Source organism: Agelaius phoeniceus, chromosome Z, assembly GCF_051311805.1.
Source record: "Agelaius phoeniceus isolate bAgePho1 chromosome Z, bAgePho1.hap1, whole genome shotgun sequence".
Lineage (NCBI taxonomy): Eukaryota > Metazoa > Chordata > Aves > Passeriformes > Icteridae > Agelaius > Agelaius phoeniceus.
Genome location: NC_135303.1, coordinates 76,725,993 through 76,751,168, shown reverse-complemented (window position 1 = coordinate 76,751,168; position 25,176 = coordinate 76,725,993). Strand labels below are relative to the sequence as shown.

The following is a 25,176-nucleotide window of genomic DNA, read 5'->3' as shown; positions in this document are numbered from 1 at the left end:
GGCCAATGACTACTGCCTTGACTTTGTAGCTTCCAGGAAGGATTGCTGAAAGAAGGAGAGCAAGGCAGGATTCCTCTCATCTTCATGTTTGTGGCACTTCAAGTGTGGAAGAATGCCAAAACCATGACTGAGTAAATAGTTCAGTGACAACCACTGAGGTGCTCAATCTGCTGCTACTGGCACAATTATCAAATTTTTCTTTGTATTCCAGTGAGCAACAGTTTCCCCTGTACACCTTCTCTGGACAGCTTTACAAGTCAGAAGAGCATAAATTGCATTTCATGAAAGCAGAAAAGGAGGTGCTTTCAAGGGAGTGCAAGTGCAGAGGGAATATTTGGGAATATGGAGAAAAGGAAATTGCACATGCACACGATTCCCTCACTTCCTCACACGCTGGATATCTTCCTAGAACGACCTACACCCTCAAGGCATGGAGATTTTATTCCCACCTCTTCCACCAAAGAGGATGCCTTTGGCTTAATCTAATACCTACAGGACACAATAGTAAGCTGCACAATGCTGCAAGCTATTGCATGTCAAGGTACCCACAACACAAACCAAAATTACTCATTTGAACAGCAAAGGTTTTTTCAAAAAATTCAAAATAGGATGCAAATTACCATAAACTGATAGAATCCCATTTCTAAATCCTGTTCCTCCATCCTTAACACACATACAACATCTGCACAATCTGTTTGTGTACAGGGATGAATACTCTTGGAAAGAAAAGGCTGTATGGAAAACAAGAGGTGGAGGACCACAAAGAATGTTTAACAAAAAACCCCCCCCAAAAAAAACCACTTTAGCTTAGGCATGTAGAGCCCAGTAGCATAGCCCTTGACTTTATGCTCAAAATTCAGCTGTGTTGCACATAAAATGCATACCACTTTAAAGTTACAAAACAAAACTTATCCGGAAGAGACACTCCCATCCAACATTAAGGGATCAGAAAGATAAAAACAGTCTCCATCCTTCCTTCCCAGCAGAAATAAATGTTGTTCAAGTCACAGTTCTCTCCTCAAGACCTCTGGGCCAAGGCATAGCCTACCTCTTCCTTTCCAGACACACAGCTAGCTCCATAATAAACATGTGTAAATAAAACTAAAGATGTAAAGAGCAGGAGAAAAAGCAAGCAAAAGAAGATGCCAAGCATCAAGAAAACTGTTAGGGAAGAGACCTAGGATCCTTTCCAATCCCCTTCCCTCTTTCCCTCCACCCATGAAGTCCTCCAAACTAAGCCTGACTCCTGGGACCATCACAAGTGATATAACTGGGATTTTACAAACAATTTACTATTGGTTTTGTTCTGCACACCATAAAGTGCTTAAAAGAATACTTCCATTTGAAAACAAAAGAACAAATAAAAAAATAACGTCTCAAAAGGTGAAAATTTCCCCAAAGTGAACTCTGGTGAATGACACAACCTTATTCCTTGATCAGGTAGTTATATATAGGTCTATTGTGTGGGCCCTTGCATTCCAGCTCAGCCTGTTGCAGAGAACCTGGTACCCTCTGTACTGCTGCTGTCATGAAACCAATAGCATGCAAAACCTCCCCTCCTAAAGTGCTAGAAAAAGACCCCTGTCATTGTCAAGAGGGGTTGTTTCCAATTCCATGCCAGCAGGACTAGAACTGACACAGCTCTGGAAGCCATCCAAGCACACCAACAAAGCAGGAGAACAGCAGGATGGGCCAAGAGCCAAGCCAGAGCCTCACCAAACACTGCACCATTCAGATACCAGCCAGCACAAAGCTTGGGAGCTGGACTCTGCAGTACAGTGCAAAAACGCAGCCTTTCTTATTAGGAAAAAATTCCTTTCCCTTTCTCTTAACAGGAAAAATGTCAGGTTTTTGAAAAACACTGCAGATTATTATTTCCCCTCCCCTTGTGTTGGTATTGTGACAGATATCATGACACACCATCAGCTGTTTAGTATTTAGCTGACTTGGGTCATGATTGAGGCAGAAGCACTTGCAGTCATGGTGAGGGAAGGTGACTTGTCAACATAATGCTGTGGTGTTTCCAACACCATTTATCCTACAAAATAGCTATGGAATGAAAATCTCATCATTTGCCCTGTACACATACTAACACCAACATTGCAGACTGAGTATTTGAGAAAAATGTGTTGTTTGGACCTCCAAATGTAGAGAATTAGGCATATACAGATAAGAGTTTCTCAATTATTTACATGGTTACTTCTTTAGAGTTGGTAGTTTTGATTATCATGGTAAAGCAGTTGTTCACAAAATTAAGTTCAACCCAAAAACACCTTATCACCGCTTCAGCACACTGCCACAAACACCTGTGGTTACAGTTAGATAGTGTCACTGACGTTGAATCACTAGCTCTGCATCACCCATTTTAAAGACCTGCTCTGTGAATAATGGTGTCATGGCACCTTACTCCTCATTTCCTCTAACCCACACCTGGATGTTTCGGCTTCTCATGGTGAGAGACCGGAAATTTTCAGGATGATGGGGTTATTCAGGGGGAGCTTTTTAAAATGTAATTTCCATCTAGTAAATCAGAAATAAAAAGGGGTGTGGAGCACAGGAATGAAGTCCCTCATGCAGTGAGGATCTGTGTTCTTCCACGCTGAGTGAAGCTGCTTGAAATGTGAGAGCTCATTCTTCAGTAATGTTGAGATTATGATGTAACTAGCCTGTAATTGCACCTTCCCGTATCCAGATCATGGAAACAAAATACTAAACCACTCCAAGTTTGTTTTTGTTTTGTAAGCAAGTATGAACAGCTAAAATAAAATTGTCTTCTCTTTCATAATTTCTTTCCACCTCCTTTACTTTGAGTCTTGTTATCTATGTGGCAGCCATTAAGTAACCATTAATCGGAAGAGCTATGCACTGAAAAATATAGTAAACATAACAAGTCTTTCTTCAGTTTCCCCCATATGCACAACAGATTCGAGGAGTAGTTCCACCAGCCATTTATCTCATTGCTGTTCTCAGCACCTTTCAATGTTGAAGATACATGCTCCATGAAAGCTTGAAAGAAAAGTTTTAATTTCTAAAAAACAGATTACAGTATAATTGATCAGATTAACTTAACACAGTTAAGCTGTAAACTGAAGTCACAGAATTACAACATCTGTAATTTACCTCTGGCTTAATTCACAGCAGTCATTAGCCTGAAAAACCATGCTAGTAGGGGCTTTTGATATCTTTTTGGTTAAAGTATCCTCCAATGTCAATACCTAATCCCTCAGAACATGCTCCATGGAGCTCAATTTACTTCTTTTTAACATGCATGGATTGACTTCAGTATTATTAACTGGTAGGAGAGAGCAGAAAAGTAGAAGTCAAACCAGAGGGGCATCAAGTGTTTCTGGCATGTGAAGCTAGTAAGAGAACCTTCTCACAATACTGAGGGTTCTGTTCTGTTTCAAATAAATCAGCAAAGTCTGCTTTTGTGGGTTTTCAAGGTGCTTTCATTTCTAAAATAAAATCAAAATTATTTCAAATATATAGCTTAAGTATTTTCTGCAATGGAAGTTTCCCTTTAAGACAATAAAGGGATGGGAAAAAATCGTTTAGCTTTTTCATTACTGCAAGCAGAACAAGCAAGCAGAAGAACTGTCATTAAGTGATAAAGAGAAAAAGCTTCTTACTGTATCCAGTAAAACAGTGAAGTTTCCCTACAGCTGGGATAGACATGTTACTTTTTCACTCTGACAGATATTATAATTTCAGAAGACAGAGATAAGTTTCTGCATCACGGTGGCAGTTTCCTAAGCATGGAAGCTCCTGGCACAGGTGTACAGGATATGACTGAAGACACCAAATGATACTTGTCTTTATCTTTACCACCAACACTAGTGTCAATGTCTTTAATTTCACAGATACAACTGAGGAAAAAATGTTTACTGTAGTATAGGAAGCACTGTGCTTTGACAGCAGATTTATTCACACAAACATCTAAAGCAGTTTCTCAAGAAAAAGTAGCAAAGATTCAACAGCAGATCACTGTGAGAAGAAATCCTATTCATCTGCCACCAGTATGTTGCCACATTCAGTTAAAAGAAAGATCGTACAGTATCTTACGAATACCCATTTTGCTCAATTTTCCCTGAAAGCAGTAGAAATTAGGGAGTTTAAGTACTCCTTTTATGTAAGAAGTGGAGACAGAGGAGCAGTAAAGGCTCTCTACTGAATACTTCTCATATGACAATTCCAGAAAGTTTCCCTCATGCACACTTCATCTTCTAAGCTAGTTGTAATACAGTGAAGAAATTGCCTAAAGGGAAAATGACAACATGTATGTGAGGAGGAATTGTACAGTTGGGAAGAGGTTACCTGTAGGGTAATCTCAAGGACAAAGCAAACAAGCGGGTGTTATGCAGTGCATATGCATTCTTAGTGAACAACTAGCAGATGTACTGCTGACAGAGCTGGCAATTCTTTGATACAGTGGAAAATCAAGGCCAGCCAGTTCTGCCTGCAAAACAACCCTTAAAGACTGAGGCAAGTGAACATATGGAGATTTGTGCAGTAATGAGTTCAGAGTCATGCATTTGGAGGTTAAACAACTCTGTTGACTTGGGAGCTTGTCAGTTCAAACTAGGAGGGGGAAAATAATGTACTTCTTGTGGTAGTTGTACATCAGTATAATAGGGTGACCATTAGACAAGTCTTTTCAAAGGCATTAACACTTCTATGCCATTTGAAAGAAATTTCCTCTGAAACAGTAATCAGTCAGAATTGGAAAATGCATTTATGCATTTGGTTTTAATTCATCTGTCTTAAGTGCAGACAGAGAAGGACTGCTAGGATACATCCCTCATTATCTCAAAAACGAGAGTTTGGTTTTGCCCAGTTCAACAGAGTCTAAGGGCTGTAAATCAGCCAAGTGCATACACAGTAGGTATCAGAAAAAAGAGCAATACTGATCCAACAAGCAACCAAGAATTAAGGAACTACAAACACAATCGGTAATAAAGGTATAAGGAGAAATGCAGGCTCTGAAATGTTTCAGTCAGAATACATGGAGTAGAAACACAAGTAGCTCAACTGATAAGACTACAAATTTTAAACAATTACTATACCCTTGTCCAAAAGTATGACTCATACAGTATAATGGATTAGATTTCCTCATAAGCTGGAGTGATTTCTGACTGATTATGTTAGGGTTTTTTCCCATAAATATCCTGTGTAACACAGGTCTGTTTCTGTCCAAATTTCTAATCTTGGTTAGGTTTCTTCACTGGGCATGAGGCTGTTCTTGCCCCTAAAGCTGGACACATTACCCCCCTGCAGAGAGAGAACATCAGATCGTACACCTCCCTCGAGCCATCCTTCCCACTCTCCTCAGAAGGATCTCACTTGGCGTTTATCCATGCTGTAGTTCACCAGCTATGTTACTGCCATCTTTTGTATTTATTGCTCTGAGCTGGCTACTTTGCTGCCTCACTGCACATACGCTCTCTCCTCCAGGGCATTTATGACTACACTGAACAGGGCAGACTCTCAGACAGCTCTCCTTGACATCTTCCTTCCTGGCAAGGACAAGGAGCACTTACTCCTCCTGCTCACTTCTCACTGTTAAGTGAATTATTTGTTCATTTCAGGGTTCTTTCTTTCTCCAATCTAATAACTATTTAGTTTCTTAATATTTGGTTTTAGTACACATTTGAATATACACATCTAAATAATGAGATTTTCCAAAAAAAGCTGCTTTAGCCTGAGTTCCCCATCTTCCTCATTTATCACAGGGATTAGGATAGGAACAGATGTGACTGACACCAGGAAACAGTGAGTATGCTACTGACAAAGTAGCTTTCAACATCTGTGTTTAGGTGTTAGGTAGTAATAATCTTTATCCAGAGTTCTGAAACAAAACAAAATTGAAAAGATTTTGTTATCTTCTCTCCCAGCACCTGAACAAAACCTGCCACCACACTTTTATGCTGTTATCTACTGCCAGCTTCATTCCTGTAGCTTTAAATTAGAAGTGATTCCTAGACTTATTTTTTAAAAAGCTTAAGTAATATTTTGAGGTTCCAGTCTCCTCACACCAAAAGTTCAGATACCAAGTAGAAGTTAACATTTTCCCCAAATATGCTGTAGATATTTCATTACTAATTTCATTAGCAAAAAACATCCACAGTATTCATTACAACATCAGAAATACTGCCTGGAAAAACACCCATTTTGTGAAAGCTTAGTTAAAACTTTTGAACTGATATTACTGCTCACATTCTGTGAAGGTTGGGTAGGGTGTCAAAACCTCATTGAAGATTAAATTAAGACTTTGGCTTCTACTCAGTATAAGAACAGGCCTACTTTCCATTTCTCATAGGAATTTTACAGTTCAGGAGAGCACCTACCAAGAAATGAACCATCATGCCACAGATCACTAAGTTCAATAGTTCGATTTTTTGACATTCTCCTGAAAAGGGGGGTAAAAAACACCTCTTTTGCATGAGCATTTCCCTGCACAAGGCAGAACAGACAGAGGTACAATAATGTGAGTCTGATGAAGAGAAACAGAGGAGGCAGCACAACAAAGAACACACTCTGCCTTACTTTCCCTGTTGCTTGTCTCTGGTTCCTAATGGAGTTGCTTCCCTTTTTTGACACCCCCTTCAGTCTCTGGTCTCAGTCCTGAATGTCAACAGTACAATATTAGTAACTGTGTGTCAGACTTGAGAGAAAGAAAAATCTATGCCATCGACTGTTTGGGTTTTTTTCCTTAAATTACAAGACCTATATATGTTGCAATTCCTTCTACCTACATTTCTCCCTATTCCATTTTACCCTTTTGTATATTCTACTAAATAATACTTTAAAACTCCCTCTATACCAATGTGGCTGCTTGGCTTTTTCATAGCTGTGACCAAGCTTCACTCAGCACTTTAAAAGCCCTTGTCTGGAGTTGCTCCCACTGTCAAAATGCCAACTGTTTTACTCAGACACTATGTGCATTCTCCATCACTGTACTAAGAAATGTACCTAAAGGGCCAAGGAATGTACAGTACCAAGTCCACAGGGCTACCAAGCAAGTTTCTATAGCTTATTTACTTAAAATACAACTGTACTTAGTAAGAGTGATTTGTACAAGTAACGGAGGCAAATGGTGTTCCTCAGATCTTTCCTCACCTGATTTCAACCCCACCAGAACACGCACACCTTGGACACATCAAAAAGTGAAGCCAAAAGCTGGATGCTGCTCCTTCTCAACATCTGGCCCCACAGCATTCATCTCAGCCAGGAATTACTCATCAATTCAACAACTCAATAGAGTGCATTAACCTGACATTAAACCTTTACAGAGTAAAACCATGGATTATTATTACTATGTTGGCTTTAAAAAGAGAACCAAAAAATTAGCAGTTTATTCATCAGAATAAGGTTGGGTTTAGAGATAATGCTGATCTGTAGTACAAGATGAACAGTTAATATCAAGTAGAACTCATGACAGATTATGAAGTTCAACAGCATTGCCCAAAACAGTTTCCAATGCTATAAATACACCAAAAAACACAATGAAGATAAAACATGAGCACCTTTTCAAAAAATTTACCAGATAAGAGGCAGTCTTGCTCAGAGCATAATAAAACCTCTTAAAAGAAAGCAGTAACTTAACAGTCAAGTTGAAGCCCACTCTAGGGTCAAACAAGTTTTAATTTCAATTAGTTGCAAAGCTAACAAGAGTGGGTCATAAAGCTTTGACACTGCTGAAAAAGTGAAAAGTACATTTACCAATCAACAGTCTTCAACTGGTTTCATTAATCCCCTGATTTATTAATCTCCATCACAGCAGTAACTACATTTGTCCATGAAGACATATGAAATTAGCTCAGTAAGTGCTTATATTGGTCAATCTAATAGCTGCTGTCAATCAAAGTTTCCCTTCAAAATGCATCCCTTTCATAAAAAGCATTAAAGATCAGTTTCTTTTGCCATAAAAGAAATCAGTAAAGTGCCTTCAAAGTATGATTGTGCTAATCTGTAGGAGGGAAAGTTTCAGTCAAAACATTGTTACACATACAATAAGCAGACATTCCCAAAAACATTAAGCCTAATGCCTAATATGCTAAAGCTGGCACAGGAGCAAAGCTACCTAGGTCCCTTTTGGGAAGTCATCATGATACAGAGGACATTTTGCCACACCAAACCTAGGAATGTTTTGATTTTGTTGTTATTTAAACTACTTAGAAATCAATGTAACCTAGCTACCCAAATATCTTTTAATTGGCTTCAAGACAGAAAAATTAAGTCCTACAGGCCCCATCATGTTCCCTTCTCTCAAAGAAGGTCCAAAGAGCGGTGTTTATCCCAGAGAAGTGACTTAACCAAAACTCTGTTTACTAACAAACACTTCCCTGTAAGGAACATCAGCATTTCCATTAGTTGTTTTGGTAGCAACAAGTTGTGGAGAACTACTTGGTCTCCCAGAAATTCAGTGCAGGCCTTTAGCTGAGTTAGAAGTTCTGAATTCTTCTCTCTACATCAGTCCATCATGCAATAGAAACCTACCAGTGGCTTGTGAGCCTTCAGCTGTGGGACAGAACTGCCAAGCAAAGCCTTGGCAGGGAACCACGGAAATCCTAGAACAGGGAGCAGACAAAACTCAAAAACTCTCAGGCTGCTCTGTTGTTCTGTTGCTCTGATGAGAAGAATGTTTTTTTCAGAGAGGTTTTCCTTGCTCTGTGCTTCTCCCTCCCCCCATGTCACCTACCCCAGGCAAGCTGCATGAATGTCACTAAAGAAACAAGATGACTGGAGGGGGAAAAAAAAAAAAATCAGTCTCAATGTGAAGACAAAAGCGAAACTGAACAGGACACCTACAAATAGACACAGTTGGAACCTCACTGAAAGAGAAAAGGTATTGACATTAATTTCTCATTTACACTTGAAAAATTTGGTCTCATGCAGACAACTGAAGACCAAAAATGTCAGACCAAGTACATTTCCAAATCGTCCTAGCGCTGCAAGCCATGGACAATGCCTAGTCATGGCTTTTAAATTTCACAGAATTACTATCTAAACATATCTAAAAGTCTTGGCAAGATAGAAGGATCAGAAAGACCTTCTGGGGTTCCTTAAATGTCATATATAATGAATGTGTGCTGCTCTAGACACTGGCCTAAGCCATTTAGAGAGATTCAGTCTTCTAGACCACTACCAAGACTTGTTTGAACCTAAATCTCAAGAGATTTTAATACAAAAATTGTGGTTCCCATTCAGACAAAGAACAATTTGGAAAATTGAGAAGGATTATATTAAGAAGTGGCACTTGGAAAAGAATAAACATGAATTTCTCACACATTTTATTTCCTGATAAAAGGTGGTAATGGCAAGATTCAGGCTTCAAATAGAATTATGATTCCTAACAGTATTTTTTTTATTTTCTAAGATTCCTGAGTTTCTAGCACATCTTGTAAATCTTCATAAAATGTCAAAAACAAATTCATATTCATGCAACCTAGTTTCTTTTATGTACAAGAGACTTAATAAAATACTTATGTAATACCTATGTATGTTTTGGGTTTTTTGGGGTTGGGTTTTTTTCTCTTTGAAGTTATTTTATATTTCAGGCCTTTTATATTACAGGCCTACCCCAACAAAACCTTTTAGTACTATAATTATTACTATAGAGCAATATGTTCAGGCCATTTCTTATTACATTCTGAAGACAAGCAGGCCCATCGTGCAACAAGAGTCTTACCACTTAGGAATGAGTAACATGTTTGATGTAGTCTGATGAGACAAGAAAAGTCTATACAAAAGTGTAATTTATCAACTCTAGAAGAAATTTTTGTCATCAATTCCTTCATTGTGGATTCTGTCCCTTTCAGTAAAGTCTCCTGTCAGGACATCAATTTTCACTAGATGTAGGATAATCAGAGTTATTGCCCAAAAGTCTTTCATGAGTGAGCTGTGTTCCTCTTGAGGGTATTGAATCTGGAACACACCACTTCCAAAAGCTTAAAGCACCTTGGAAAAAGTCTCAAGCCTCCAGTGAGTCAGACCAAAACAAAAAACATTGTGAATTCAGATTCCCAGACTGATCAACTTTCCCTGTCCATCTTGACTAAAGGCACTCTTGAAGAGAGAAACCATTCAACTGGAACCCACTTTGAATTCAGAGAGCTGTAATATTCCGTGTCTCATACTCCCTAGATCTACAGCTTACTCTAACCCTTAGTTTTCAGTAGCTATGGAAAATTCTTCACCTCTTGCATGAGACTAAAGAGCCCTCTACATCTGAAACGGAGATTAAGAGAGCCAGGTTAGCATGTTAACTACACTAAGTAGTTGTTTTAAGGTTTGGAAAACTTTAGACTGAAAAGCAAATGACTTCGTTAGACTGTATTGTAACAACTGTAAGTGCTCTAGAACATTTTTTTAAAACCTCTCTGCATGGAGACTAGAAGTGGTTGTTCCAATTATAAAATCCAGCTTCCTGCACAAAGACAAGCAATGAAAATCCACTGTGTAACTCCTATAAAAGTATCATAGCAGAATAGACTGCAATTACTGATATCTAATTTTAAGCTATAACTTTCACTACAAAGGTTATCTAAAATTATAATAGACCATACCACTCTTTAAATGTGTAGACTTTCATGTGAATTATCTCTAAGTCAGATGTTTCTCCATGGCTTTAGAGCCACGAAAAAACAAACTCTCCATTGACTTTATATTACATTGACTTTATATCCTATTCAAATTTAAAAATGAACAATAATAACAAAAAATCAAGCAATTCATCAGATTATTGAACTGCAGCTAGAACATTTCTTTGGAAGTCCAAAAGCGCACAGAGCTGCAATTGTTAGTTCACCTGTACCCATATCAACCAAAGTACACAGGAAACCTATTGGAAAATAAATTTTCCCAAAGTTGTGCTGAACATATATGTACTTGTCAAAGTGACAAACTTGCCTTAAAGGCGAAACTATACTAGTGATTACTTGTTGTGTCAACCTCCTACTTATTGCAGAGGTCTAATGGAAGCTTTAATGAATAAGCACTAATGGGAAAATCAGACTAATGCATGTAGAAGTTCTGCAAGCTCACTTGTTTTAAATTACTGTCTTCCATCCTTAAACCACTTCATATACTTCTTACTGATTAATACATCTTATGCATTAATCAGATAATAAAATATTATCATCATCTTTCACATGGCTTGATCAAGTACTGCAAGGACAGGTTCAAGACTATTCTGCACCACTAAATTTTGATTCTCTAAATCAGCTTGAACCTTACTAAAAACTGGGATACAAGCAGGCTTAAAATATTGTTAGAAAAACCTACTGAAGAATTAAATTGTTCTTTGTCAAAATCATGTGGTCTTTAAAACACTGAGCCTCTTTTCTACAAGCAATTAGATTTTCATTCTCTGTATCCCATTTTATCCCACTCTTCTTTAATGAGTAATCACATTACTTTCAAGCTTAGAAAAAGCTTCTGAGTCAAAATTAGGCTTATTTTTGTAGAAAGTACATGGTAGCAACAGTCACCAGTTATAGGTGTGTGCACTGCATTACAGTGCCAAGTTTTAACATCACAAGTGTTTTAGATAGCAGACTAACCCATTCTGAACAAGAGATGTAATCATTCCATAACATTTTGGAAGACATTCTTCCTCTCTAGTGATAAAAGCCTAGTTGAAATACACTTTTTTTTCTGTTCCTAAAGCAAATGAAATTAGCAACACTAGTAGTTAGAGATTAGTTCCAGATTTTCTGTGCAAACAGTATCAACAGTACCTTTAACATGCATATGAATGTGTATATATATATATATATCTATGGGATTGTTCCTATATAGACTTGTCTTCAACTCATTTACAGTGCTTAGCTCTTGGAAGGCATACATTTTACTCCCATCACCAAAGCTCCCTATATATTAGCTACTTACAGAGAAAATGGGCAGGGTGAACCCCACTGTGTAGAGGACAGTGGATGTGATGGTACTGTCATGGAACGGATACTTGATGCTGTCATCATTACAGAAAAAGCCTCTCTGATACGGTTTTATTTTGGCCAAGTTTAGAACACCAAGGGGTAAGCCAGCTGTTGGGGGAAGGAAAACAAAACACAAAAACAAGAAATACATGTGGTTAAATCAAAAAAAAAAAAAATCATTTCTAATCATGCATGGAGGAAGCTACCCAACATGCATAACTCAAATTTCCTAAGTATCATGCAATGTACACACTTACCAAATTTACTTATAGATGCTTCTCTTTCAGAACACTACTTCAGAAAGACTCTGAGGTTTACCCATCAGGTACAGATGTTAAAAAAAATTACAAAGTTCAAGATCTTCCATCTAATAAGGTGAGTTGCCACAAAACCAAACCGAACCAAGATTACACTCAAGAAAAAGCCTTTGCCCCCCACATGACTAAACAGGTATTAAGGGCAGGCAGCCTTTTGTCCCTCTTCCACTACCCAACGACCTCAGCTTGTATCTAATTTTGCAGCCTTGTTCTATACACTATAATGTGGTCAGTGTTTACAGATAAGACAAAGAATAGACACAGGTTTTTTGTCATGGTTAGGGAGTTAAAAAGTTCAGGCAAGTAGTTTTCATGCAGGTAATGGGAATAAAAGAACTGCAGGGACACTAATGGAGACTCTGAATGGATTGCACCTCCAGGTAATAAGATTATACCTTGAGACTGCACTTACACAGCTTTTGTACACTTTGGAAAAATTCTGCATGAAAATATACAAGTTATTAACACTGCAGGTGAAAACTGGGTACAAATTATAGCTCTCCGAATTTACACACTGTGATATATTACCAATTCCCTCTCTTACAAGTCAACTTGTATTATACTGACAGTCATGCAAAAGAAGCCACTAAATCTTCTGATATTCAGGTCTAACTTATTTCTGAAAAGAACCACCTGCCATGTAATACACATTTGCAGGAGCAATAACCTCAGGAAATCCAACTTTTTCTTTTCACTTTACTTCCTCATAAAATCTAAGGTTGGAAAGGACCTCCTAGATCATGAAGTCCAGCTTTTAAACAAATAACACCATGACCACTTTCTCTCTTTGCTTTGATCCACTGAGTAAGCAATAAAGTGGATAAATTACATAATGCTAAATCCCCAAACAAAACAAAAAGTAAATTTTGTTTTAAACCATGGTAAAAAAGGGAAGATAACTGTATTTTCCCCAATATCCATGAAATATGCAATTCTGCAAACAGACACTCTATATGTAAATTAGAGGGCGAGTGCCATTACTGAAGCAGAAAAGACTTCACAGTATATAAACAACCTGCTGTACTGAGAACAAAAAAACTTCTCAAAGAAGTTAACATGATGAGTGATTCCTATGATTTCTGGTGATACCTTTTGACTACCAGCTAAGTAGCTTAAAGGTGTTTTAAGTACACTTATTGCTATATACTTCATTAGAATAAAAAACATATGAGTGAAACAGCAGGAATGGAGTGATAAATCCCGGTCCCTTCTTTGGGCTGCTGAGTTGCAGCGTAAAGGCTTGTGAAGGGCATATTGAAACTGTACATGGTAGGTAGCACCCCAGCTTTCAAATCCTCTTCCTCAGAAGGAAGCAGTTTGGGAGTATTTTAAATCCTCTTATGGAGCAGAGGGAAGTTTTTTTCACAAATTATCTGAAACATGAAAAATGTCCACATTACTGATGCTTACCATCCCATATAGAAAAACTGAACCAAAATTCAAAAGGCATTAAGCTTATTCAACTTCAAGCACGAAATTTTTCATTATGCAGCATGGTATACCATTGAATCAACCACATCTCAAAGGCCTCTCTCCTTCCTTCTGCTTTAATGATGGAGAGAAGAGCTAAAGCTTGCAGAAGCGGCAGACAGAAGCAGATGAAACAGAATTGCAGCTCTTCAAACATGAAGGGGGCTACACTGAAGAAGAACTCAGAAAGTTCACTCTGTCCAAAGGATTGCTGCATGACTGCATGCATGGAGCCAAGTTTCAGCTACTCTCAAGGCCATGGCAAGATTCCACTAACATAACGCAGAGTCCATGCTTCCTGTCTTTACCTCTGCTGTTGCATACCCAGCAGGATGATGGAGTGGTAATCCCATTACCTATTTGATACAATCATATCTTCTCAAACAGGTCACCCGATTTTCACATATGGAAATATCACATGTTCATGATTAACTTAAGCAGCAGCTTGTGTTTTGCATAAGTGGACTACTTCACAGACATAAATACCTGTCTTCCACAAAAAGCTGCTACAATCTAATATCAAGAACATATAATGAACTTTTGACCTGGGAAGGGGGGAAATGAAAAGCAGAAGATAAAGGGGTCAGATGAGAACAGTTACAAAGTGACTGCAAAACTCATCTGTATCGCCTACATTAAAAGAACACAAAAAACCCTGAAGTTAGTTACACATCTTATACTAACTGCCCATTCCCATTTTTTCTCATTACTGTTAAATTCTTACTGTAATCTAAATGCTGCACTGCTTTCCCACAGTGGACTAGAAGATTTTGTAAAGTGATATTCAGTTGATCATTAACCTACCCCAAATAGTGGCAGCATTTTTAATGTTGCCCATTTTAGAGGGAGAGAAGATGAGACATAGTACATGTAAGCAAAAGTCCTGAACTTTTTCATTGTAAGCAGAAAAAAACCTACCACTAATGTACATACCAGGCCAGTATTGCCATCAGAGGTGCCAAGCATTTCCATGACCTTTAAGCAGGCTGAACTTCTGAGGAATGTACTTATGCTCAGTCACATTAGCTCCTACAAACTGGAGCGAAGAGTGACCAAGATTTCATGCAAGATCACCAGGCTAAAAGGCAATCCTGTAGATTGTGGAGCAGCTCTCATGTCTTATCCTCTGCTCAGTACACCTCCTTTTCCTTTACACCTAGCCAGAACCAGCAGTAACCTCAAGGTGCTCTTCTGTACCAGGCAGCTTTGTACCTTAAGGGATCATAATGGCTTAGTTGTTACTCATAACCTATAAAGCATGACTGTCAGCTGTAAAAATACCATTACTTGAAGTCACCCATCATTCAGACTGGAACATATTAGAATTGGATTACATCTACTCTCTGGTAAAAATTGCGCAGTTTATCTTGTCAATAACTAGTGACCAACAGATGCTGCGCTGTTTTGCTAGGTAGTTGCAAGAAACAGACAGCAGTCCTCTGACCTTTTTCTCACCTTTAATTATAAAGAGAAAACAACCTGGTCACTCCAGTGCTGTGTGACTTACGAAAGGACAGACTTCTGCAATGCTCACACAAATAGACTCTAGCTAACCCACAGACCAGGCTGGATGGGGCTTGGAACTACCTAGTCAAGTGGAAGGTGTTCCTGCCCATGGCAGGTGTATTGAACAAGATAATCTTTACGATTGCCTCCACTGAAAATATCCTATGCTTTTATAACCCTGAAAGCTACAGGTGTAGTAACAAAGTTGATCAGGAAAAGATACTCCAAAGATTTGAAGCCTTTGCCTATGAAAGAAAAGTAAACAGGTTTCATATGCATGAATAAGAAAAAAAAAACAACCCATAGTAAAGAGGGAGACAAAGATGGGAGCCATGCTTTAATTACTCAGCAGGGATTGCAGGGACAGAACAGCCTTTAAGTTTTGGGCTAGAACTGTAAGAACAGGGCAACAAACATTCGTACAGCTACGTGAGTTATGCTGAGTTCACAAGGAGTTTCCAACTCTTAATTTGTAGGTCCAAGCCAGTTGCAGCGTAGTTTCCACTGACAACTTACAGTAATTCACAGTAACATATGCAGCCTTCAGGAACTATTTGATCACATCTGACTGGATGACACAGCATGACAAATGCCTCTAAGAAGGGAAGGAAGGGAGGTCCAGGCTAGGAGAATAGGGAGGAAGTCCATATGAGAATGGTCCTCCACCCATAGAAAATGTTAGAAGGTTAAAAGAATGTTAAAAATAAAATACCAGTACCCAAGGGGATAAAGTGAATTTTTTTTTTCCCCAAAGAAAATCTGCTTAATCAAAAATAGCAAGTTACTATATTTTTAGTGGGTTTTTTTAAGACTAAACAAAAAATAAATTAAATTTCTTTTTTATAAATAAATTTATAAGTTTTATCCTACAAATGGAAGTGATGAGTACCAATCCATCATCTTTTTACAATGTGTGTAACACTGCACTACTGTTCTGATCTGTGGCATTTATCACACTGGTAATTTCAGAATTAGGTGCTTAAGCTTGGAGTCAGGTTCTGAAGACTTCCAGGTGTCCATACAGCTTTGGCACCAAGCTGCCAGTTTTTCTTAAACAGGAGAAAAGTGTTTGGAGCCAAATTAACACAGTTGCCAAAAATATTAAGATCAGCAAAGAATACTATTGTTTTATGTCTAAAAGGAAAGAAACTCTTAAAGTTTCTAACCACTTCAGCAATACTGTACCACCTAGTTCTCAACCAGATGCAGTGCTCACAAAACTTGGCTCAAGAGCAATCCAAGACAACCTACACTGTGCTGTCCCTCCCCCACTACCCCTTTCTTGCCTTGGCATCAGTTTTCACACCAACATGTCCAAAAAGACAAGCCCATGCCCACACAACATTGTTTTTTCAAAGGCATTTACGCATCTGCCCAACTGAATTACTCCAAGAGCTGGCTTAAAGGACAGAGTAAGAACATGCAGCCAAGGGTCCATGGCTTGGTCATGAACCTTTATGACAAAGGACATAGGACAGACTGGGACAGATCAGCTGCAACACCTCATGAAACTGCATCTTAATCAGTGGTGCTTTCTTCTCCACAATTTTAAACAGTACAAAGGAATGCACTGTATTTTGTAAACACAGGTTAATTAACCCATTTGGCCTCCTTATCTGTGCAAGTGACTGAATCTCCACTTGAGGTTCTGTGCAGTCAAACTCATGCTGAAATGCTGTTTCAAGTCCTCCAAGGCAATATTACTCTTTACTCCTATCTGGTCTTCAATCAGGAAGTTCTCTTCAACAAAGCAAATTAACATCTAGGAACTGGGAGAAAGGCAGTTACCCCTAAGGGATACTACAGCAAATGAGAACATTCTAGCTTGATTATTAACTAAAGTTTTTTCTTCATGCTGCAATGAATTCACAAGCAAGTGTTAATTAAGAGAACTTGTACTGGACTAACATGAGACTGAGAAAACTTTTTATGTTTCTCTAGACTTACCCTGAAGAATATGATCAACACATTTTGCACTTGATATACTGACAAATCAGCTTCAGGTTTTGTAAAGAAATACACAGTTAATAGTTTAGTTAGGGAGTGTCAAAAATAATTCTAGCTGTACCAAAGAAACTACAAAACACATCAAATTATATCCTGAAAACAGATGAGCTACTTTTCACAGCTTACATTCTTATTAGGCAGATGATAGTGTTAATAATCCCACAGAGTCATTTCAAGCTAAACCTATACAGCTGTCAATTACTACCGAGGGCAAGAGAGAATTTAAGATCTCCTACTCTTACGCATGTATTTTTGCTTTTGTTTTCAGACAGGACAACCATGTTGGCTTCACTCTTTATTTTTCAATGTACAGGCTGGTGTGAGGAAGTAGGCAAGAGATTTAAAGAAACTCAGGTCAACTTCATGCTACAGGAGAGTTTGGAAACATCTGTAAAAGATACTGCTCTCTGCAGAAAAGGAGATGGGCTGAAATTCTTTTTCTATGAACAGTCAAGAGAAAGAATCAACACCTTTTAAAACAGGAGGTTCTGGGAATACAAAAAACTACCAAGAGAAAGAAGAGATTAAAATAATCAGAAAGCATTTAGACTTTTGATAACTACAGGTAAAGAGTGTACAAGAGAAAAATCAGTGCACTATTTGCAGTAGCTGAGACAACTAAGTGGGTAGCCCACAACTTACCTCCCAGCCACTTTAAAGAACTTTATCTTGCTTTTCTACACTGAGGAATGTGAAGTATTTCTAATACCAGCAAACTGATTGTTCTGATAATGCCAGAAGCTGTGATAGGCTTCAGTAAACAGGATACATGTATTTAAAAGCCTGAACAACATTCTAATCTCTCCTACAATTCTACTTGCAACGTTACGCTACTTACATTTTTATTTGTCCTCTAATCTATGACTTGGCCAGCAGAGAAGCCAGATCAGCAATTGGGCAAGTTCCTCACCACTTTTTGTTATGCCAGGCAAGGGTGCTGGAGGCAGGAAGCAAAGGAAACCTTCCTCTGAGCTCAAACAGCCTCAACATAAGCGTGCAATTTCCAGTCCAGTCATTTACTAAGACAGAACTACATCATATTCCAGTTTCTCTGCATTCAGCAGTCTACTACATGGGAGCACTAGTTCAGTTATCTATAGTCCCAATTAATTAGAACATGTTAAGACTCTTATTTAAAAACATTAGCATGGACTATTGTATTCTCCCTTATATCTACATTTCAATTTTAAAAATTGCCTTTACAAGCACTAAATACAGGTTACTTTAAAACCCATCCAACTGTCTCTCCTGTGAGCACTTTGAGAAGGGCAAATGCAAATTTAAAAAATGCAGAAACAAGACAGTAATATATTCTACCCTGCTCTATTATTTAGAGAAACATAGCCCAGACAAATCAGCCAACTGCAGGTAGCAAGCAAAGACTGTGCCCTGGGCTCTGCTCTGGTCAGGGGAAGAGAAGGCTGAAGCTGGCCCAGGGAGAGACACACGCCTGGAAGTCATCAGCAGTTCACCCAGTGTCCCATTACTGACAGACCTGAAGGCATTAAAGACCCCAGACTAACAGCTAAAAGACACTGTGGGTGCAGAGGCAGAGAGGGGATGGAAGAGGGGAGCTCAGCAGTTCTTTGCACTGCAGTGCTGCTCAAGGGGTTAGTTAGTTATGGGAAGAATCCAACTGGCCACAGCCAGAGTAAAGGGTGACTTCTCCCCTCCTGTATATAATCCCTCCTGGGCAGGGGAAATTAATATTTCCTCACTGCTTGCATTACGTGTTCAGCATCAAATTCAGTTAAAGGCTTTGATGGTACTGTATGGAGAATGAAAAACAATCTACATGCCCTCAAAGATGTAGATTTCTGCACACCATCCACCTAAATCATGGCACTTGCAGACCAGGAGGACAACACAGCCACAGAAATGGAACTATCAAGGTCAGCTGGTCAGCAAGACAGGGAGGGATTTGTTTTTAATGTAGGTGACACCAACTCCGAATGCATTCAAGACTACTTTTCTTTTAAACACCAGAAGTTGTAACTATTTTCCCATTTTAGTCTTTGCTTTGTGGGAGTGTACAACAGGAGGCTTTCAGAGTATTTCAGCTATAACTACACACCCTAACCTGAAAGACCATTCAGTCTCTAGAAATATAATAGGCAATTAGTTGTCAGGAACGTAAAAGCTCATTTTCCAATGAGTCCTACAAGCATAAAAGTATTTTATTTAATCAGTCTTTAACAGTCAGCACTGCTACAGAGGGACTCAGAATTTCCATGACATTGTGTACCCTGTCATATACCACGCCACTTTACACTGCACACACTGCTGCATGCCACCATGTCTAAGAGAACAGAACTTCATTTTCATGTGAGTGTCTAATGGCACATTGTAAGAACAAGCTCTATAGAAAGCTCAATCTAAACAGATTTGAAAGAAAAAAGAGGCCATACCCCATATATTCTTGAGCTATCAGAGCAGTTTTGTTTCTTACTGACTCAGGAGACTGCCCAGAAAGTCGATTATTTCAGAATCTGGAAAAAGTATTTATACAACACTGCTCTTGACACTTGAGTACAATGAACAATGCCACAGCATAGGAAGTTTTACAGTACGTATAACAGACCAGGTGCTGCTTTCCATTTGTAGTAGAAGTTATCAGCATTAGATTTGTGATCTCAGTTTCTATGTATTAAGGTATGTAATTTTCTAGTGTTGATGATTGGACTCTTACATTTAAAGACGAGATGGGAAGAATGAAAAGAGTCTGCATGCAGAAATAGTGACCTGACTTCCATTCCCAGGATCTCCACTGGTGTTAGACCTAGCCATCACACTGGCTTGGAGTATTTTAGCTGAATACTAGTACTGCAGCAAGGTTGTTAGGCTTACCTAACAACAAAAAACTGAAGCCCAGTCTCCACAAGTCAGCAAAAAACTCACTCAATGGAACACCAAGGAAAGCAGACGCTAAGTAAAATAATGACTAAGATGATTTTCGGAATTTAATAGACCATAGTTTCTGATTATTTGGCAGGCTTGATCTCACTGTCTACCTTCTGTACCCCTTAAGGGCCATTAGCTTGCTGCATATCAGAAGTTTTCCCTGGTTATAATTAGGAGTTTATTCTCTCAGGTTTCTCCACCACCATCTTCCCAATCACCCCTTCAGCTTAAAATAAGCACAGTTCACTGCCCTTCCGTGCCTCAAACAAGGCAGACAAATTTAGACATAAGCATTTTCCTTACCATCCCAGTACTCCAGTTTCAGAAAATATTGCACCTATTGCTTAGTTTCGGTGACTTAGTAACATAAGACTTCTTGGTAATAACAGAACTAAGTTAAATGGACAAAAATGCACTAATATTAATTTGAGGTAAAAATGCCACTGTATTCTAAGAGAGGCAGAATTCACCTGAGATGCTGAAATTGGATACGTAATTCCTTCTACACTTAGGCAAAAACTGAGGATAATTCATGGTTTTTGTACAGTAAACTGTACTGTACAAAAAATTGTGATCCTTCTTCCAAACCAGGCATAGCTAAGTAACAAACTGAAGCTACCTTATGAGACCCAAGGAAACCCCACACAGCTCCTCTGAAACCTATCTATTTAGCAGAGGCAAAAAAAGGAGAGGAGGCACTAAAATCTGGGCTTTGTCTAGAAAATCCATTGTTTCCTCAGCAGCATCACAGAAATAATGGTGTCCTGATATGGCTCACCCTTACCTTTTGCTTCATAAGCAGCATCTGGTGGATAGACATTCCAAGATGGCTGTCCTGATCTGACACACCTGTATTTTCTTATCTAATTTTTTAAAAATCTTTTATTTTCCTGTTGCCAAATATCAAGACACCACATGAATGAGAGATGCCAAAATTTAGTTGAAGTACAATACAAGTAAAACTGAAGTGCCTTCCCAAACTTCTGAGTCAGACCACTTCTTGGCCACAGCTTTTTAAAGATGAATTAATACAGCCTATAACAGAGCAAAAGCGGCCTGTTCTTGTACTGGTCATTTCCTCTAACTCAATGTGGTAACAGAAAAAGTGTTTGATAAGTGCACTAGAAAGTTTCAACATTATCTTTCTATATCACAATTTGGTAAAGAAGTTTATTTGGGTCAATTTTTGGCTTTCATACAAACAAGCAGTCTTGATTTTAACAGCTCTATCTGACTGTATGAGAAGGATTAATGCACTAGAGAATCTGGCAAAAGTAGAGCCAAAAACACAATGCAGGTTTATCAATAAGACAGTTTTGGTTCTGTACCTTTGAGATCAGTCTCCTAACTTGAAATAGGAAAATTCCTCCCAGAAAGTGGGTCAAGTCATTAGTAGTCAATTGTTAAACATGAAGAGACAGGCATCAGATCCTTAATATAAATAGGATAATTTTTTCTAGTTTTAAAATTGCAGGATTGAATTATTCTGGCTGGTAAATTGATTATAAATCTACTCAGAGGAAGGACTAAGAAATTTATTGTAACAGCTGAAGTGACTATCTGTTTTAGTGGAGAATGTCCCTATCCATGACAGGGGGCTGAAACTACATGGTCTTTAAGGTCCATTCCAACACATTCTATCATTCCATGAGTAGTGTTTCTAGATGTAGTGGCAATAATACAGATTTCTAGGGGGGAAAAAAAAAAAAAAACCAGTTTCAAGAAGTATCCTAAGGAAATCGTGCTTCTTCAAAAGAGCTTGAAATTATTTTAATTCTTGTCATAAAACTAGCTGTTTGCTAGTCATCCATTATCTGAATTTCTAGTGTCTGTAGATTTTTCAGTTGTTTTCAATCAACTGTTTTACCTGAATAAAACCTAAGAATTATGAGTTTCTTTTGCAGGACAGGGATAAGGCAGAGAAGGACCCCCACCAAACCAAGCAGATATAGCAATAAATCAATCTCATTTTAAAGCCATATTCCTGTGAGTGGCATATCTTGCCAACAGGTTTCTATGCACTTTTCCATGCAATTCTGTTCAGCACTTTTTTCTTTTTTCCTTCATCCAAGGTGAGTTTGTTTTAATTCTCCTGGACTAATTCTGGAAATAGGATTATCAGTTATGGGGGATAGTAAATCCGAGTCAGTTGGCATACTACAAGACTCAGGTTCTCCTCTCATTGGGTACTTCCAAGAGCCAGGTCACCTCTTTGTGCTACCTGCCTTCCACTGCTGCAACACAGTCACAGAGGATTATCACAGCTTAACCCCCTCATCAGCAACAGTGCTCCTACATGAAAGTATGCAGTAGCAGGCAACCAGTAATCAACTCTTCATTTCCCCCTACCAGGGCTGTGATTGTGCAGCCTTCAGACCAAGCTGCTTTCAGTCAGTATCAGTTCATACTGCCTAACCCCTTAAAGCCAGGAGGCATGTTGCATCAGCTCAGTACAGCATAAACAAGCACTCAAGCAGTATAGAGAGGAGGCAGAAATTCTTCAGCTATGAGAGATTAGCTATTTTATAATTTAATTTTAATGTGATATTTTATTTTCTACATAAAATGTCAGAAGCCCCTCCTCACAAAGGTCACCGCCCTCAGGTAAGAAAGCTGCAAGAGCCCTTCTGACTGTTTAAGGCTAAGGAAAAAAAATCACCAGGACTCAAGCAGCTGGTAAGGAACCCAAGAGCTGATAAGCATCTTGCTCTATTATGCCAAGAGAAAATAATATAGTCCTGAGTTCACAATTTGCCTGTTGGGAAGACAGTGGAAGGTGAACTAGGATTCACCTATTGCTGTAAAAAAGTAAGAACTTCTGGTGTCAGAAGTTAGTACAAAATATACTACAGCAAAATCTGGCAGAACATGAACCAGACTGCTGACTTTGAATACTGTTCATTAACTAATTGATCTCTTACCAAAAGTTTTTCTGCAGGCTTCTGATCAAGAGGGAGTGAGTCTCTGGTAAAGCATCTTTCTTTATGTTGGGGAAAATAAAAAGTGACTGTTGCAAAGAAGAAAGCACATTAGGAGAGGGAAGATTTTCCCAGTTTCAGGTAACAAGTACGTCTCCAATTAACTGAGAGCGTCAACTTAATAAGTACTAAGTCATGGTACCTGGAGGAGAGTGTCACCGAAGACAAACTGCTCTTTCACATGTACCTGTTACAGCTTTACAATGTATTCATGTACTAGAAAAAGTATTTAGCATCCACATGATGCGGAAAATACAAACGGTGACACATATGTCAGTGAGTCACAAATAATAGCGGAGGAGGTTTTATTTGAACTAGGGCAATCAGGAAGTGCTAACCCACACAGAAGGAGCCTTCCCTGACTGCACAGCAATACCTTAATTGTCACCGAGACTGCAGCCTCCAGCGACAGCACGGGTAAACACTCCCAAGAGAGGAGAGCAGCACTGAATGCAAAACAATGTGCAGGGTGTGCCGAGTGGTCCAGCCATCCCACCCCCACAGGCCACACCCTGCAAAAGAAAACTCACTGTGTCCTGTATACGTGCATCTGCCGTTTAGCGTGTTGTCATTATCACAAAACACTCCAGCAGTCTTTAAACAGCAAGCTGAAAGCAATGTGAATGTTTACTATTTCTGGATTCAGTTCACATGTCCTTCTGTTTGGAAGGAGAGAAGTCCTTCCCTTACTCAGAGGTAGTTTCATTAAAAAAAATAATAATTATGGTAATGTATAAATAAGACTGCCATAATCTCACCTTCCCCACAGTCACAGGGTAGGACACGGAGAGGATGAAAAAAGTGAATAGAAAGTGAATAGAGCAGCAAGGGTTTAATTCTTTAGAAGGCTTCAATTTTTCTAATCTTGGGTTGGACATATTCTTGCATTACACCAGCAATCCCATATGGACAAGTACACTCCCCAATTACTTATTATTATAAGTAATAAGCTTGTCAGTATTACTATAAGTAGTAAGCTTGTCAGTAATTGCATAGTCAGACTAGGGACTAAAGTAATACAGTTGCGTTGTATTGCACCCTGCACTCAAGTTAGGCATGAATTTCAACAAGTACGGACCAGATGAAAGTCATCCCAGAGCTGTGACAGAAGGTGTTTTCCTTATGGCTCCGGTCACCTCTGCAGAGCTTCCTTTAATCTTTGTCTCTGTGAGTCTAATCTAAAGATGAATGTATGTAGCAGTTCTTCCACTGATTGCAGGAATATTGTCATGTGTTTCCCAACTTTGTTCTTTAAGTGTTGTTTACCCGCCTTAATGAAAAAGGAGCCTGATTTGCAATCAAACAAACAACAGACCTGTAAGAGTGGCACAGAGTGTATATGTGTATATATAGTGCCTAATGAAAACACCACTTGCAAGCCAACTAATTAAGCTGTTCTAATAAGCTGTCATTTTTTGCATGACAGTTTGGAAGCATAATAAACCATAAGAACCAAGCCTCAGTGTCTACCTGTGAAAAATGGTTTTACTACTGTTGAGAATGCCAATTTCTGCCACGCTATATAAAAATATCTATCAGAAAACCTAGGAGAGACAAGTAACAGAGGTATGAGGGAGAAGGAAATCCTGCAGTCCTGCAGGCTACCCATGTTTTCCAGTGCCAGAAGCAGCTGAGCACTGTCTACAGGAGCATGGGGAGTAAGGCAGGTGCTGCCTGCAGCACTGCAGAGCTGCATGCGGACATGCACCACACACACACAGAGCCAGCACTGCAGATCGGCACACACAGAATGCAGATACAGCCTCCTCACACTATTTGAGGACAGATACTGCAGAAACCTGCAGCTTTCGCTTTTTTTAGATTGTGGAACATAAGCTAATTTAATGCTGAAATACCAGTGTTATTTTTAGAAGAAGAGAATTATTCGTGCTGATAAGAGGGAAGGAGTTGTTTTCTCAGGCCACCAAAGACTGCTTTCCCTGAATTTTCTCTCCTTTAGTGGGTAAAAAGGCAGATGAGGAGGAGATTTTCTTAAGGATAATTAAAAGAAACTTAGACTTGAGTCTCAGGGAACTAAACTGGGCTAATTCTAAAGATGCT

At 38.8% G+C, this 25,176-nt stretch overlaps 1 protein-coding gene across 2 annotated transcripts in view; it reads right to left on the bottom strand.

Annotated features, from left to right (window-relative positions):
* PLPP1 (phospholipid phosphatase 1) overlaps nt 1-25,176 on the bottom strand; it is a 63,017-nt gene that overhangs the window by 34,712 nt on the left and 3,129 nt on the right. The window contains exon 2 of one of the 2 annotated variants that reach the window (XM_054652616.2): nt 11,890-12,044. The exons of the other annotated variant lie outside the window; for it this stretch is intronic. Within the exon in view, the coding sequence (XP_054508591.1) occupies nt 11,890-12,044 (155 nt within the window). The remainder of the gene's footprint in view (nt 1-11,889; nt 12,045-25,176) is intronic. 2 annotated transcript variants of the gene reach the window in all.